This window comes from Monodelphis domestica, chromosome 5, assembly GCF_027887165.1.
Source record: "Monodelphis domestica isolate mMonDom1 chromosome 5, mMonDom1.pri, whole genome shotgun sequence".
Taxonomy (NCBI): Eukaryota; Metazoa; Chordata; class Mammalia; order Didelphimorphia; family Didelphidae; genus Monodelphis; species Monodelphis domestica.
This window is the reverse complement of record NC_077231.1, coordinates 272,458,236-272,472,213: the sequence shown is the minus strand read 5'-3', so window position 1 is coordinate 272,472,213 and position 13,978 is coordinate 272,458,236. Positions and strand designations below refer to the sequence as shown.

At 37.0% G+C, this 13,978-nt stretch overlaps 1 protein-coding gene across 8 annotated transcripts in view; it reads right to left on the bottom strand.

Annotated features, from left to right (window-relative positions):
* RUNDC3B (RUN domain containing 3B) overlaps positions 1 to 13,978 on the bottom strand; it is a 117,717-nt gene that overhangs the window by 39,552 nt on the left and 64,187 nt on the right. For all 8 annotated transcript variants that reach the window (XM_001368492.4, XM_003342092.4, XM_001368530.4 and 5 more), the window contains 2 exons: positions 6,041 to 6,130; positions 1,414 to 1,494 (listed from right to left, as the gene is read on the bottom strand). In XM_001368492.4, coding sequence (XP_001368529.1) covers positions 1,414 to 1,494; positions 6,041 to 6,130 — 171 coding nt within the window. The remainder of the gene's footprint in view (positions 1 to 1,413; positions 1,495 to 6,040; positions 6,131 to 13,978) is intronic.

The window sequence follows — 13,978 nt, the reverse complement described above, 5'->3', positions numbered from 1 at the left end:
TGGATGAATATGAACAAGGTTCATGCATACCATACTGCAAATACTATATGTATTCCTCTTTCAGTGTCTAAGACAAGTTATGACAGGAAATACTGCAATGCTAATAGGAATCAAACTACTTTCCATTATAAAAAATGGGCATGCAGTAGCACATGAAACCAAATGAAATGAATGAATTTTTTTCCTCTTATTTCTCTCATGAAATAAGTGGCCCTACACCAATATTATTAATGTGTATTCCAAGCAAACCTCCGGTGAACTCTCAGGTGTTCTGCTTTTAAATCAGTTAGATGAACTTAGATCATGAACTTAGATCACATGAACATGATCATGTCTTCGAAAAAAAAGGACTATCTCAAAAGGAAAAATTCAAGGAACGTGTTTTTAACATTAGTATTTTGCTGGTCAATGGACAGAAGCATTACTGTTTACAAACATCAAAGCTCAGGCATCATTATAGAAAGAGCAGCAGGAATATCCATTAACTATATGCATAATGTTTGTCCAGAAAATTACTGTCTGAGAGCAAGTGGAATAAATGAGAAAATGAGACATGTTTTATGGGCTTTGTAGCATTCTCGCCCTCAAGGACTGGAAGGACAGATTCTTTACTTTTGTTCAGGATGCTACGAGGCACATAAAACACATTTTACAGTATCTTATTTAACCACTTTGATGTGCTAGCAAATGTATGTATGTTCTTCCCATTTTATTGTCATTATTATGCTATGATTCTAATCCTCTACTCCATCTATCAACCCATCTTTGGGCTAGTGCTTTTGATCTGTGACATCAGTGCCACAGCTAAAATGATGAAGTTGGAATCATAAAACCTTGCTTCAGACATTTAGAAAATGAATGATCCTGGCCAAGTCAATAGAATGTAAATGACTCTAAGGGAGGAATCACATTGCTGCTTTTGTTTATCATCTTGAGAGTTTAGCCTAGTCCTCGGCATATAGTAGGTGCTTAATAAATGTATATGGATTGTCTTAAGCCCTCCTGGTCAGTTTCCTTATCTGTTACATGAGAGAATCAGTCCTGATATTTAAGGGTTTTTCCAACTCAACGTCTATGACCCTCTGATCATTCTCAGAATTGGTTTGACTCTTTCTTTTCCTTACAGTGCTTTCAACAGTACTGTGTTGATTATAGGTATACTTTTTTCAGTATAGAAATTCAGATTGATTGATTATGAATGACACTAGTATTTGAGACCAGCTTATAATAATGTTTTAATTATTAAAATTTCACAAAGAAAGGAAATAAGAATAGTCACAGTTTCTTGACTACAACAGACTAGAACAGATATTTGAAAATGTATTCAATTAATGTAAACTTCAAGAAATAAGTACAATCTACAAAAACATAAAAGAAAGTTTCAACACAGCAAAATATAGTTGAAAAAGATACCTTTGGGTAAACTTCAAATATGGTGTATAATCTATGACAGCTGGGAAGTTGCCATCTAATCCTTCTCCCTTCAGGCAGAAGCTAAAACAATAGACAATCAATAAGTGTTTTACACTAAAGAAGTTGAAAGGCAAAGTCTCACCTTACTGATAATTACATTATTTGATTTTATCATCAGATCAATGGTGGAAAAAAGTTTGAGTTACATCATCTCCAGTTGTTGCCAACTAAAACTTCAGAAGAAACATCTGTAAGCACTACCGACAAGTCATTTGACAGAGTGATGGACTGTACAGCATAAAAAGTACCTTACTGAAAAATAACCAAAGTCCCACAAGTATTCTTTTGATTTATACTTTCTTTTTTCATTGAATAGACTTTGAAGAATTCTTTCCACAGGATTTAGGATTGCCAATATGTCCTCTTTAGATCAATGTTTCTAAATATTATACAGTTGCCCCTTGATCTTAAATAAAAGTAAGGTATTTTGAAGAAAATGACTATTTTTGAAGAATCAATCTAGTCACTGCTATCTATACAAATTAGGGCTTGATTCCAAATTTTATTTTTGAACTTGGTCCTGAGACTTTAATCAAAATAGGAAATTCCTGGCTTGGAGACTTTCCACCAAAGAAGACTGGCATCTCATATATAACTTGGTCTCTAGAGTTGTTTAGGACCCTGTGAAGCTAAATGACCTTCTCATGGTAACAAAGGGAGTACGTATTCCAGATTCCAAAACCAGCCATGATGCCACAGTGGTCCTCTTGGCTAAGAATATTATAAAATAACAGAAATAGTACCAAAATGGATAGACATATAATAAACGATCACTGAATCTTAGTGCCTTGTGTTCTAGTCCCAATTCTACCACTTAATGACTACATGCCCTTCAACAAGCTATTTAGCCTTACTGAGCCTCAGTTTCTTTACTTCTAAAACTAAGCCAACTAAACTCTGTGGTCTCAAAAGATATTATACTAGGGACAGTTAGGTGGCAGGCCAGGAGACTGGAGATCCTAGTTCAAATGTAACCTCAGATACTTCCTAGCTGTATGACCCTGGACAAGTCACTTAACCCCCATTACCTAGATATTGCCACTCTTCTGCCTTGGAAACAATCCACAGTATTGATTCTAAGATGGAAGATAAGTTGTTGTTGTTTTTTTAAAGCACTCTGCTGACCCCTAAGCTGCTTCCAAAATCATATCCCATGGTTTTAGCTGAAATGATCATGAATCAAGAAAATTTGTTTGTTTGTCGTTTTAGTTTGGAGCTATAGAAATCATGTAAATTTGACCTTTAATAATAAAAATCATGAAAAAGAACATTTTTCATATTCTCCAAGCAAGCACTCCAGACTACTAATGGAGCATGAACTGTGCTTTCAAAGAGAAATGCTAAATGTTTTATTATCTTACAACTCACAATTCTCTGAACAGTTTATCCATTCAGAGCAGTGTGCCTTCCTACTTAGAATGAGCCTTTAAAGCAGCGGTTCTCAACTTCTCAGTTTGTAGCAATGAGAATACATAATGCATATCAAGTATTTACATTCCGAATCATAACTGTAGCAAAATTACAGTTTTGAAGTAGCCACCAAAATAATTTTTTGGTTTGGGGTCACTGCAACATGAGGAACTGTATTGCGGGGTCACAGCATTAGAAAGGTTGAGAACCACTGATCTAGAGGAAGAACCCAGGAATGTAACGGTTTCTATATACTCATTCTTTTCTTTTACAAAGATGATTCTACCAATACAGGAGATGGAATGAACTGAAACCACCCCTGTTTTATTGCCAGGTTCCTCTTGTGATCAACCACTGGCTCACACTGATGAGATAACTGGCCAGTGGTAGCCATGCTCTTTGTGTGCTATTCTGTTCTCAGAAGGATCCTGGTCATATCAGTGCTACATAGTGTGTGTGTGTGTGTGTGTGTGTCTGTCTGTCTATCTATCTATCTATCTATCTATCTATCTATCTATCTATCTATCTATCTGTCTGTCTGTCTGTCTGTCTGTCTGTCTGTCTATCTATCTATCTATCTATCTATCTATCTATCCATCTGTCTGTCTGTCTTTCTCTCTCCATCCTCCATCTATCCATCCATCCATCCATCTGTTCATCTATCCATCTACCTATCATCTATCTATCTATCTATCTATCTATCTATCTATCTATCTATCTATCTATCTGTCTGTCTGTCTGTCTGTCTATCTGCCTATTAGTCTATCTATCTTTCTATCTATCTCTATATCTGTCTGTCTATCTATCTATCTATCTATCTATCTATCTATCTATCTATCTATCTATCTGTCTGTCTGTCTGTCTGTCTGTCTGTCTATCTGTCTATCTATCTATCTATCTGTCTGTCTGTCTGCCTATTAGTCTATCTATCTTTCTATCTATCTCTATATCTGTCTGTCTGTCTGTCTATCTATCTATCTATCTATCTATCTATCTATCTATCTATCTATCTATCTATCTATCTATCTATCTATCTATCTATCTATCTATCTATCTATCTATCTATCCGAGTTCATCAGCCTACACTGGCAAAGTTGCAAAAGCACCTGTTTTCATGAATTAAGATGAGGAGGAATGAGTTAAAAAGGAGGTCATGCTTAATGCAATGCAGGAATAACAAGGTTCTTTTAAGGATGTGGTTTTCTCACTTTCTAATGAAAGGAATCTCAGTAACCATGAACTCCTTTTAAAAAATCAACTCCTTGGAAGCTTTTATTCACTTTTCCTTCACATTCACTTCATTAACATGACCTTAGTTCTTCCAGCAGTATGATTTCAACAGCATTCTAATACACAGTGAAATGAAAGATGAACTGCTTTGCTACACAATCTTTTCATTTCATGACATCCAGTTAAAGTTGTAATAGAGGGGTATCTAGGTGACTTGGTGGGTAGAGAGCCAGGTCTAGAGTGGTCTTAGTTCAAAACTGGCATCAGATACTTCCTACCTGTGTGACCCTGGTCAAGTCACTTAAAGTCAACTGCCTAGCACTTTCTGCTCTTCTGCGCTATACAATATTGATTTTAAGACAGAAGGTAAGGGTTGGTTTTTTTTTTTAAGATCATATATAGTAAAATTTAAATTTAAATTGTATATAGTAAAATTTAGAGTAAAAATTAAATCAAAAGGAAATAATTGCTTTCAGAAATAAATAAATAGTAGGTCAACCTATCAAGTTCTTATAATTTTATTGGAATGGGAACTCCCTACATCAAGGTAGGGCTTGGGCTTGGGCTTAGAGAGGCTTATCTGAGGCTCACAGTGGATGAGTGACTTACCCACAGTCATACAGCTTGTGCGTGACTTGGAAGTGAAAAAGGTGGGCTTTGAACACAGGTCTCTCTGATTCCATGATCAGTATTCTATCCTTTTACACCACACTGCATCTTTGTGCATTATGTTAGCACACTGTGACTTTTTTTTAAAGTTTCTGCTCTAGAAAATTTAACCAATTAGCTTGTTCAAAGTAAGAGCCAAATTCCAAGAATATTGTATGATCTTAGGAATAATTCTTTTAAAAACCCTCATGGGTTTTAAAATAAGTGTTTTTATTTTAAATAAAATACCATGTAAGGATCTTGGACATGGTATAGAAGCCCCTTTAATCCATCTCTTTCTACTTCAAAGACATTCTTTCTCTTTCCTCCCATCCCATAAACCTCATTCAAGAAAAACTCTTCTAAATGCAACATTTCAACCTAGGCAGAGTGAGTCAGAGCATCCCTCTATGCTTGGTACGAGAGTACTAAGGGGTTCCACTTTGGCTATATAAAAGCCAGATGCCAACTATAGCTCAATTGCTCACATTTCATTTGAGTCAAACTCCCTTCTGGAAATAAACCATTTTTAGATTTTTTAATCATCAAGGTTTAGAACAAAAAACAATGAGAATGTTAATCAACTATCAGGACTTAACCCTCTGATGAGAAGCATCATAGCAAACCTATAGAGATCCAGCTATAGAGAAGGGAGGATTCAGATCCTGCCTTGGACCAGAACTATGTGAGCATATGTTAATATATTAAGCACCCAGTGCCTTCAGATTGCTAGAAACTGATCTGTAATGGTAGGAGGAATTTCTACCAACTGGAGGCAGCTAGGGAGACATAGAGGGTAGGGCAACTGGTCTGGATTTAGGAAGACCTGAGTACAAATCTAGATTAATACATTTAATAATCATGTGACTCTGGGCAAGTCACTTAACTTCTGTCTCCATTTCCTCCTCTGTCAAATGGGGATTATAATGACACCTATTCTGGAGGATGGTTGTGAGGATCAAATGTGATAAAATTATCAATCAATCAAACATTTATTAAGCACCTACTTTGTGCCAGAGACTGGCATAAAGTAAGCACTGTGTAAATGTTAGGCAGTCATTTATTATTATTATTATTATTTCCACATCAGGGGTTTCCTACCTTAATGAAATCACAGGATCAGAGTTTCCTCCCCCCATTGCTAAGAATAAATTCAAGCCACATAAATCTCCTAGCATATATGTAAATTGAAAACAATAAAATAAAAAGAGACTCCATTAAGTTGAAAAAATTATATGGGAGAATATTAAAAGCTCATAGAACTTGACAGAATAAATACCTGAAATCAATAGCATTAAGTCCAAGCAGCATGCCAGCAAGCATATTTGCTTCTTCACCTAATACAATTGCTCCATCTTCATAAAATCTCCTGGAAAAAAATGAAATGGTTGAATATACAAACTTACTTTAAGTAAACCAATTTGAAAGAACAAATAGTAAGAACTGTGGTTCTTTGCATGGTTCATTTAAAATAAAAACTTACTAGGCTTTGCAAGATATATGAAAAACAATTTACATGTATTTTTTCATTGTTAATGGACCTAGAGTCATCAGTATTTTTCAATAATATAGAGATACTAATTCAATGCTATGAAATTCTTTTCCATTCACAGGAGTTTTGCAAAGCTTTCACAATCTGTTAGGTCCATAGTTTATACCTACATCCTACTAGGTACTATATTATTCTTATACTGCATCTGTCTGCATATACAGAGTTCTCTGGCCACAGATACAAAGGAAATTTAAAAAAATAAACAATGAAAACATTTTTTTATGCTTGGTACATTCTTAGGTCAAGGCATACACAGAGTAGTGCCTTTGTTTGCTGTGGATGATTTTCTGAGCTATTAAAAAGAGAAAAACCCAGAAAGCTTAACATTTGCAAAATATTCTAACCTTCAACATTGCATTGGTGATAAGGTAGATGAAATGCCAGAGTAATGAATGATAAATGAATAAAGTTTACTGGTCAATGTCACTGTTAAATCTGTATAAGGAAGCCATATTGGTTGCCATTTGGGTCTAAATTCAGACAAAGCTCCACTTTTCATTAATGTTAATTAAGATATTTCTGAAAAGTTAAGATTTGAGTCTGAAAGCATTTTCTTTAATGGAAAATTTTGAGGAATGTTAGTTAAATGCAGTCAAAATTGGTTGTTTTGTTCATATTTGGATAAAATGTATTCCTGCTAACAGGGGTGATGAAGATCCCTCCCCTGTCTCAGATGGTAGTGTTCTACGAAATTAAGCTGTGTCTCAACAAATGAACCTTAAACTAGAGGGCAACTCTCTGGTGGTGAGCTTCTCTGTACTTAATTAGGCAGTACATGACTGACGTACAGTCTTATCATAAGAACCAGAGCAGCCATCTTTCCAGCCTGGTAGACCATATTGGAAAACATGCTTGCTTAGCATCACCTTCAATAATCAAAATCGCCTTCATGCCACGATGAAGTAATTGAATAAGACTTATAGTAGAGATTTATTAATGAAATGATAACAAATAGAAGCCTTGTAATAAAATAACATGAATAAACAAAGATATAACTAATTTGATCTCATGAGTTATCATCAAAGGTCTTAGAACTGATATTTATATCAACATAGGCAATGATAAAGTTAATTTGTTTTCTTAAGAAGATGTCACTACATTTATCTATGAGTAGCATTTGCCTTGCTTACCTTTTCAGCGTACAAGGAACTGATTTTAATGGATTTTAAATCCAAGAAAAAAAAGGACAAAAGAAAATTTGCCAATATTGTAATAATTAATATAGAATTTAAAATAAACAAAAGGCACAGAGAAAAATAAAAGACTACCATTTATTCTCTGTTTATTCTATTCTCATTATCAGGCAGGTAGTTCATTTTCAAGCAGGAGACCCTTCCTTACCAATTGTGTGATCCTAACCAAATCCCTAACCTAGCTCAGCCTCAGCTTCCTCATCTGTAAAAGGAGGATAATAATATCATCAACTGACAAGGTTGTTGTGAGGATTAAATGAGATAACATAGAAAGGACTTTGCAAACTTTAAAGGGCTATCCAAATGCTAAATATTACTAGAGAAAGCAGTAAGATCTATTGCTAATTCTAAGGGAAAAGGTGTCAACGGCATCCCCTGCAGATGTTCTTAATCTGGGGTCTGTGAACCTGGGTTTTTTTTAAACATTATTATTTTGATAGTTCTGTTACAGCATGGCTGGTTTCCCTGGTAAGGCAACGTATTTTATTTTGTGCACCTAAAACCATGATTCTGAGAAAGAGTACATAGGCTTCCCCAGACACTGTCAATGGGGTCTATGACACATAAAAGATCTTTGTTGAAATGTGTTACAACTCCTTGCCTAAACCTCTTGGAATCTCTGTTTCCTTCCAGGCTCAGTTCACATGCCACATGAAGCTTTTCCTAATCTCACCAGCTGCTATAGCTTGCAAAATTATATGATCTCTCTCTCTCTCTCTCCCACCCCCCCTCTCTCTCGCACACACACACACATCCAAATGTGCATCTCCCCTACTTACACCATAAATTCTCTGAGGTCCTGGATTATCTCACTTTTATCTTCAGCACCTAACACAGCACACTATCTCTATAGTAGGCTCTTACTTATTGGATTCTTCCACAAGATCCCCTACATAGTCAGTGACAGGGCTGAAATTGAAACCCAGGTCCTCTGTCACAAAATCCATTATGTTCTTCCCTTCTTTGGAAGTCTTTGAATGTGCCTTAATCTTTGTTACTTTAATCTCACCTTGGGTGTCAATATATTTTTACTAGAAATTGGATTCCACCAACAATTTCAAAAGACGTCACACGATTACAAACTAATATTATTTTTCCATTTTTCTCATGGAAAAATTGAGGCATAAATGGGATTTGGTCATGTCAACAAGAATATACAACAAATGAGAGAATAATAAGAATCCAGGGTGACTAACTCAAAAAATATTCAAATATGTACTTTAAGACATTCTCTTTCTTTCTTGAAAAATATTTCTTTGTCCTAAAGAAAATATTTCCCTAACAAGAATCTAACCAAGATAATATACTAAGCTTCAAAAATATATTCCAAAGGATATTACAAAGGAACTGTTCAAGTTAAAAAATTATAAAGCAAATTAGTTTCTATGGTAAATTAACCCCTTTCTTAATTTTTTTGTTATATTATAAAACAAATGCATACAAAGTTCCTTACTCTGAACAAGAAGAATTTTTAAAAGTTTTGAACTGTGCTTATTTTTTTCTTACTATTAATTCAGTCAAGGTAGAAGAAAAGAATCTGAGAAGTAATTGTACTTCCAAATCTACTTGATTCATTGATATTAGATATCTTTTTTAATGGTGGTGTGCAGAGGAAGCATGGAATAAAACTGTCAGTGTTGGACTTAAAGTTAGAAAGACCCACATTCAACATCCATCTCTTTTACAGGGTGTGGGACTCCAAACTCCAAGTGCCCCAGGAAACTCTCTCAGACTATCTGCTGAAGAGCAGTTGCTGTTTCCTATTCCTAGGGAGTATGTCCTTACCAAAAATTCCCATCACCAAAGAAATCGCCACAACTAAAACATCCTAGAATTTCATGACAATGTCCTTCTGTGGATTCTATTCTCTACAACCTCCAAAAGGTCATTTAAACACTTTTAGTCACTAGAGGGCTAAAGCCTTCATCCCCCATTTAGCCTTGCTTTAATGACAGACTCCCAGAAAGCTATCTGTACTTACAACCTGTCCTTCACCTGCTCACTTTTCATCTTCCTACAGATTACATTCCAACCCTGTCACTCAATGGAACTTGTTCTCTCCATGGTTGCCAACAACTTCCCAAATGCTGAATCCTTTGCCTTTTTCTTAGTACTCATATTCCTTGTCAATGATGCCAAAAGCTACTGAGAAATCCCCTCATTCCCCCTGAGAACTCTCTCTTTGCTTCTGTGCCCAGTTCTAACCAACTTTTCCTCCCATCAGTCCAGTAACTTCCCTAACTCATTGCTGATCATGATTAATTCCCATGCTGTAAGTGGATGCTCTTTAACATTTTTTCCCCAAGCCTGCTTCTCATCTAAGTTACTTTCTTGATCAGCCTATCAACTCTTTGGGGCACAATTATTATCCTTATATTCACAATTCTTAAATCTACATGTCTGGGCTGGGTTTCTCCTTTCTCTTGAGCTTACATTCTGTATTGCCAATGGCTTGAACATATCTGGGTATGGCACCTCAAACTCAACACAGACAAATAAGATAGAATAATCTTCACAAAATTCATTCCTCGTCCATACGTCCCTAAATCCATTGAGAGCCCTATCATCATCTCAGGCACCCAGGCTCATAACCTAGGAATCATCCTTGGCTCTTCCTTTTCCCTCACCCTTGAAATCTAGTTAGTTAAAAAATTGTTGATTCAGGGCAGCTGGGTGGCTCAGTGGATTGAGAGCCAGGCTTAGAGACAGGAGGTCCTGGGTTCAAATCTAATCTCAGACATGTCCTAGCTGTGTGACCCTGGGTAAATCACTTAACCCCCATTGCCTAGCCTTTAACACTCTTCTGCCTTGGAACCAATACACAGTATTAATTCCAAGATGGAAGGTAAGGGTTTAAAAAAATAAATTGTTGATTCTATCTTCAAAACTGATTGTATCCATCCCCTTCTCTCTACTTATATAGCCATTATTCTAGTTTAAGCCACTATTATCTCTCACTTAGATTAGTAGACTCTTAACTGGTATTCTTGACTCCAAAATCTCTTTCCAACCCACCCCACCATCTTGGCAGACTTGCTACCAAAATAATCTTTCTAAGGTACAAGCCTGACCATGTATGTCCCTCTCCTGCTCAAAATCCCTTGGTAACTACTAAATTTCCCATCACCTTTAGGGTAAAATACAAAATTGTCAGCCTGACACTGAAGGTCCTCAGTCAGGTGACCCAAGCTTACTATTCCAGCCTGATTTCATATAACTTCCCCTCGGGTACTCCCTCATCTGAAGGACTACAATTTCTATCAAGCCTTCCTGATCATCTCAACCCAGTTAGTGCTCCTTCCCTGGACAGATTACCCTCCTTGGCTTCTCTGGACACATGGTGTACCCTGACCAAGAGAATAGGAAGTCCCAGGACAGGAAGTGTTTTCTTGTTGTTATTGTATTTCCAGCACCTAGGACACCACTTTATGCAGAGCTCTGTAGAAATTCTGGCTTAGATTAAGTGGCCCCAGACAGAAGGTTATTCTAGTGGACATCTGAGATATCTGGGGACGTTCTAAAATCTTCTAACTCTTTTGCCAGTTGGCGATTCCTCTCTGTGCTGTACATACTGCAGTATAAAAAAGCATAAAGGACCTCAAGACTTCATCCAAACATTCCTGTCACCACACCCAGCTCAGCCTCCATCCATTTTAATGTTCCTGTGGGAGCCACATTCAAGCCACCTCATAATCGTGAAAAGCAAATGAGGCACTCATAAATGTTTCTTGAACCAAGCAAAATTTATAGCAGCACCATAATCTCCTGGTAGGTCGACCACACAGGAACAACAAAATACAGCAGCCTCAACAGTGGCCATCACCTTGCAACGGTTTCATGAATACAGCTTGTATATTAGGAACTTCACATAGCCAAAAACCATGAAATATTAGAAGCCAATCTTTTCTATTCCCAGTTCCGGGACTCTATTTTCTACAGCTGTTACCTTCTTACATCATTCTCTGTAATAGTAACTGTCCTGTATAGAGCACTTTCATAGGGCACATGGTGGGCATTTCATTTGAGCTTCACAACTCAAATGAGATGATGTCTGTCACTGGCCATCTCATGAGGGCTTCGGGTACTATTATTTCCATTTTATAGGTGAGAAGAAGAGAGATGAACTAACTTGCAGTGGTCGCCCAGCTAGTAATAGCAGGTGAGACTCGAACTCAGATATTTTCAGATTCCAAATTCTAGCATTTTATAGGATGCAACACTACAAATGAAGTATATCCATGAAACTGGAGCCAAATGAAGTGAGCAGAAATAAGAGGAAGATTTGAAGGTCATCGTTAAACATAAACACACTTCTGGAATGATATGACCTCAGAAGAGCAAGGCATCAGAGTCAAGAGCACTAGAGTTGGAGGCAGGAAAGCCCAAGTTCCAATTCCTTCTCTTCCCTCTGCATGACATTTGCTTACAGGGTGACCAGGGCAAAGTCACAACCTTTCTGAGTCTCTGGTGGCCAAGATTATACATGGAGAGACTTCCTGCACCACTGCTGAAATCACAAGTCCTTGAAGTCACTGACATAATTACTGTACTATAACCTCAGTGCTGACTACTCGTGAATTCATTAGTTAGCTCTTTTTTGGTAAGAATACAGGGGAGAATTAAGTCAGATTAGGTGTCGTGTGTACCCATGCAGCTGAGACCACGTATCTATTAAGATCCATAGTCATATAGTTTCCCAACTGAATTTGTCAACAGTCCTGGCTAGATAAAAACTATAAGGAACTTTATAGTCATATTTAACCTTTCCATCTTCCTATTTTGCTGGTAGGCTTTAATTTTTGATCATTATTGCCTTGCATAGCATTTGAGAGATAGGGATAAGGATGGTAACTGACCCTGTGATTTCCTTGGTATTGGAGATTCTCTGGTGTGGTCACTTTGTCAGTGAGGGTCTTCATGTTTTCAAAGACTTCTGGTCTTAGAGACTTGTCTAGAATTCCTCCCTTCATTTTTTTTTCTTGTTTTAAACTCTCACCTTCTTAGAATCAATACTAAGTATTGGTTCCAAGACAGAAGAGCAGAAAGGGCAATTGGGATTAAATAACTTGCCCAGGCAAAGAATACAGCAAAGAAGTATCTGAGGCTGGCTTTGAATCCAGTACCTCCTGTCTCTAGGCTTGGCTCTCAACCTACTGAGCCAGCTGGCTATTCTGTCCCTTCACTTTTTAAATTGGTGGTTTAAACTTTGCTAAACTGTACAGAGCATCCTACTTCCCATTACTCATGGGCTCCACCAGATGTACCTTCATAGAATTATAAGCTCCTAGGACTGAAAGGGACCTCATACATCAATGAAATCCTGTTCTTTCATTTTAGCATAAGTAACTGAGACTTTTATTGACTTGCCCAAGGTCACACAACTAACCAGCAGTGGAAATTATAACTAGAACTCAAGATCTCCTAACTCTCACCCTGCTTCCCCCTTCATCTTTCCAATGTAAAATAATTACCTTACTATCTTTACTTCTGAGATAGGTGTTGGAACATAAGAATGTATTCAATTTTACTAAGCTTGTTTCTAGCATTAGAATAAAAAATAAGGGCATCTCTGCTAGCCAGGAGTCATATCAGGATATTCCAAGACCTAACCATTTCTTATGTCTAAATCCATGAATACCCATAGGTCAAGACACCAAAGTAGAAAACACATCATATTGGCCCTATATTGTCACTGGAGTGGTAGCTGCTATCTCCAAGGGAAGACTCCCATACAATAGGCCACCAGGAACAGTGGAAGATTGCTGTTTAAAAAAAAATAAAGCAGAAAGTAGGTACCAAGAATACCAAGATTACCCTAAAGTTCTAACTATGGCACAGGATAGGAAGGAAAATATGCATTAAGGGAACAAAGATCTATTCAGAACCTTGCCTACTTTGCACCCTTGGGACTTCATGGCCCTTCTAATCACTCTGTAACAAAACTCTTTTGTATATGTTTGACTGTCCCAAGTAGAACGTGAGTAACTTGAAAACAGGTTTTTGTTTTTTCCTTTTTTTATCACTTGAGTTTCACATAGCATTTCAGACATCAGGATAGGGATAGATATTGACCCTGGGGTTCACTGGTGTACTAATTAGGAGATTCCCAGGCATGGAAAATCCATTTGGCAATGAGAGTCTAAATGTTCTCTGCAACTTTGGGGCAGAGACATTGGATGACTTGCCTTAGCATCATGAAGCCAATTTATCCAAGAACTGGGGCTTCATCCCATGCCTTCCTGTTTACCACCTGACAATATTCCTCTGGCTTGGCACAATAGGAAATCCTTAATAAACACCTATGAGATGTAGTTTGTTTGGAGAATTTATCTGCTATCCCAAGGATTTTTGGCAGACTTTCCATTAAATTAAGGAAGTTCCTAATTCTCCTTAAGTGGCATAGGAGAAAGATAGACTGTGGAACATTTGGTCCTTGCGGGTGAAGTCTCTCCTTGGATGGGGAAGCTGATTT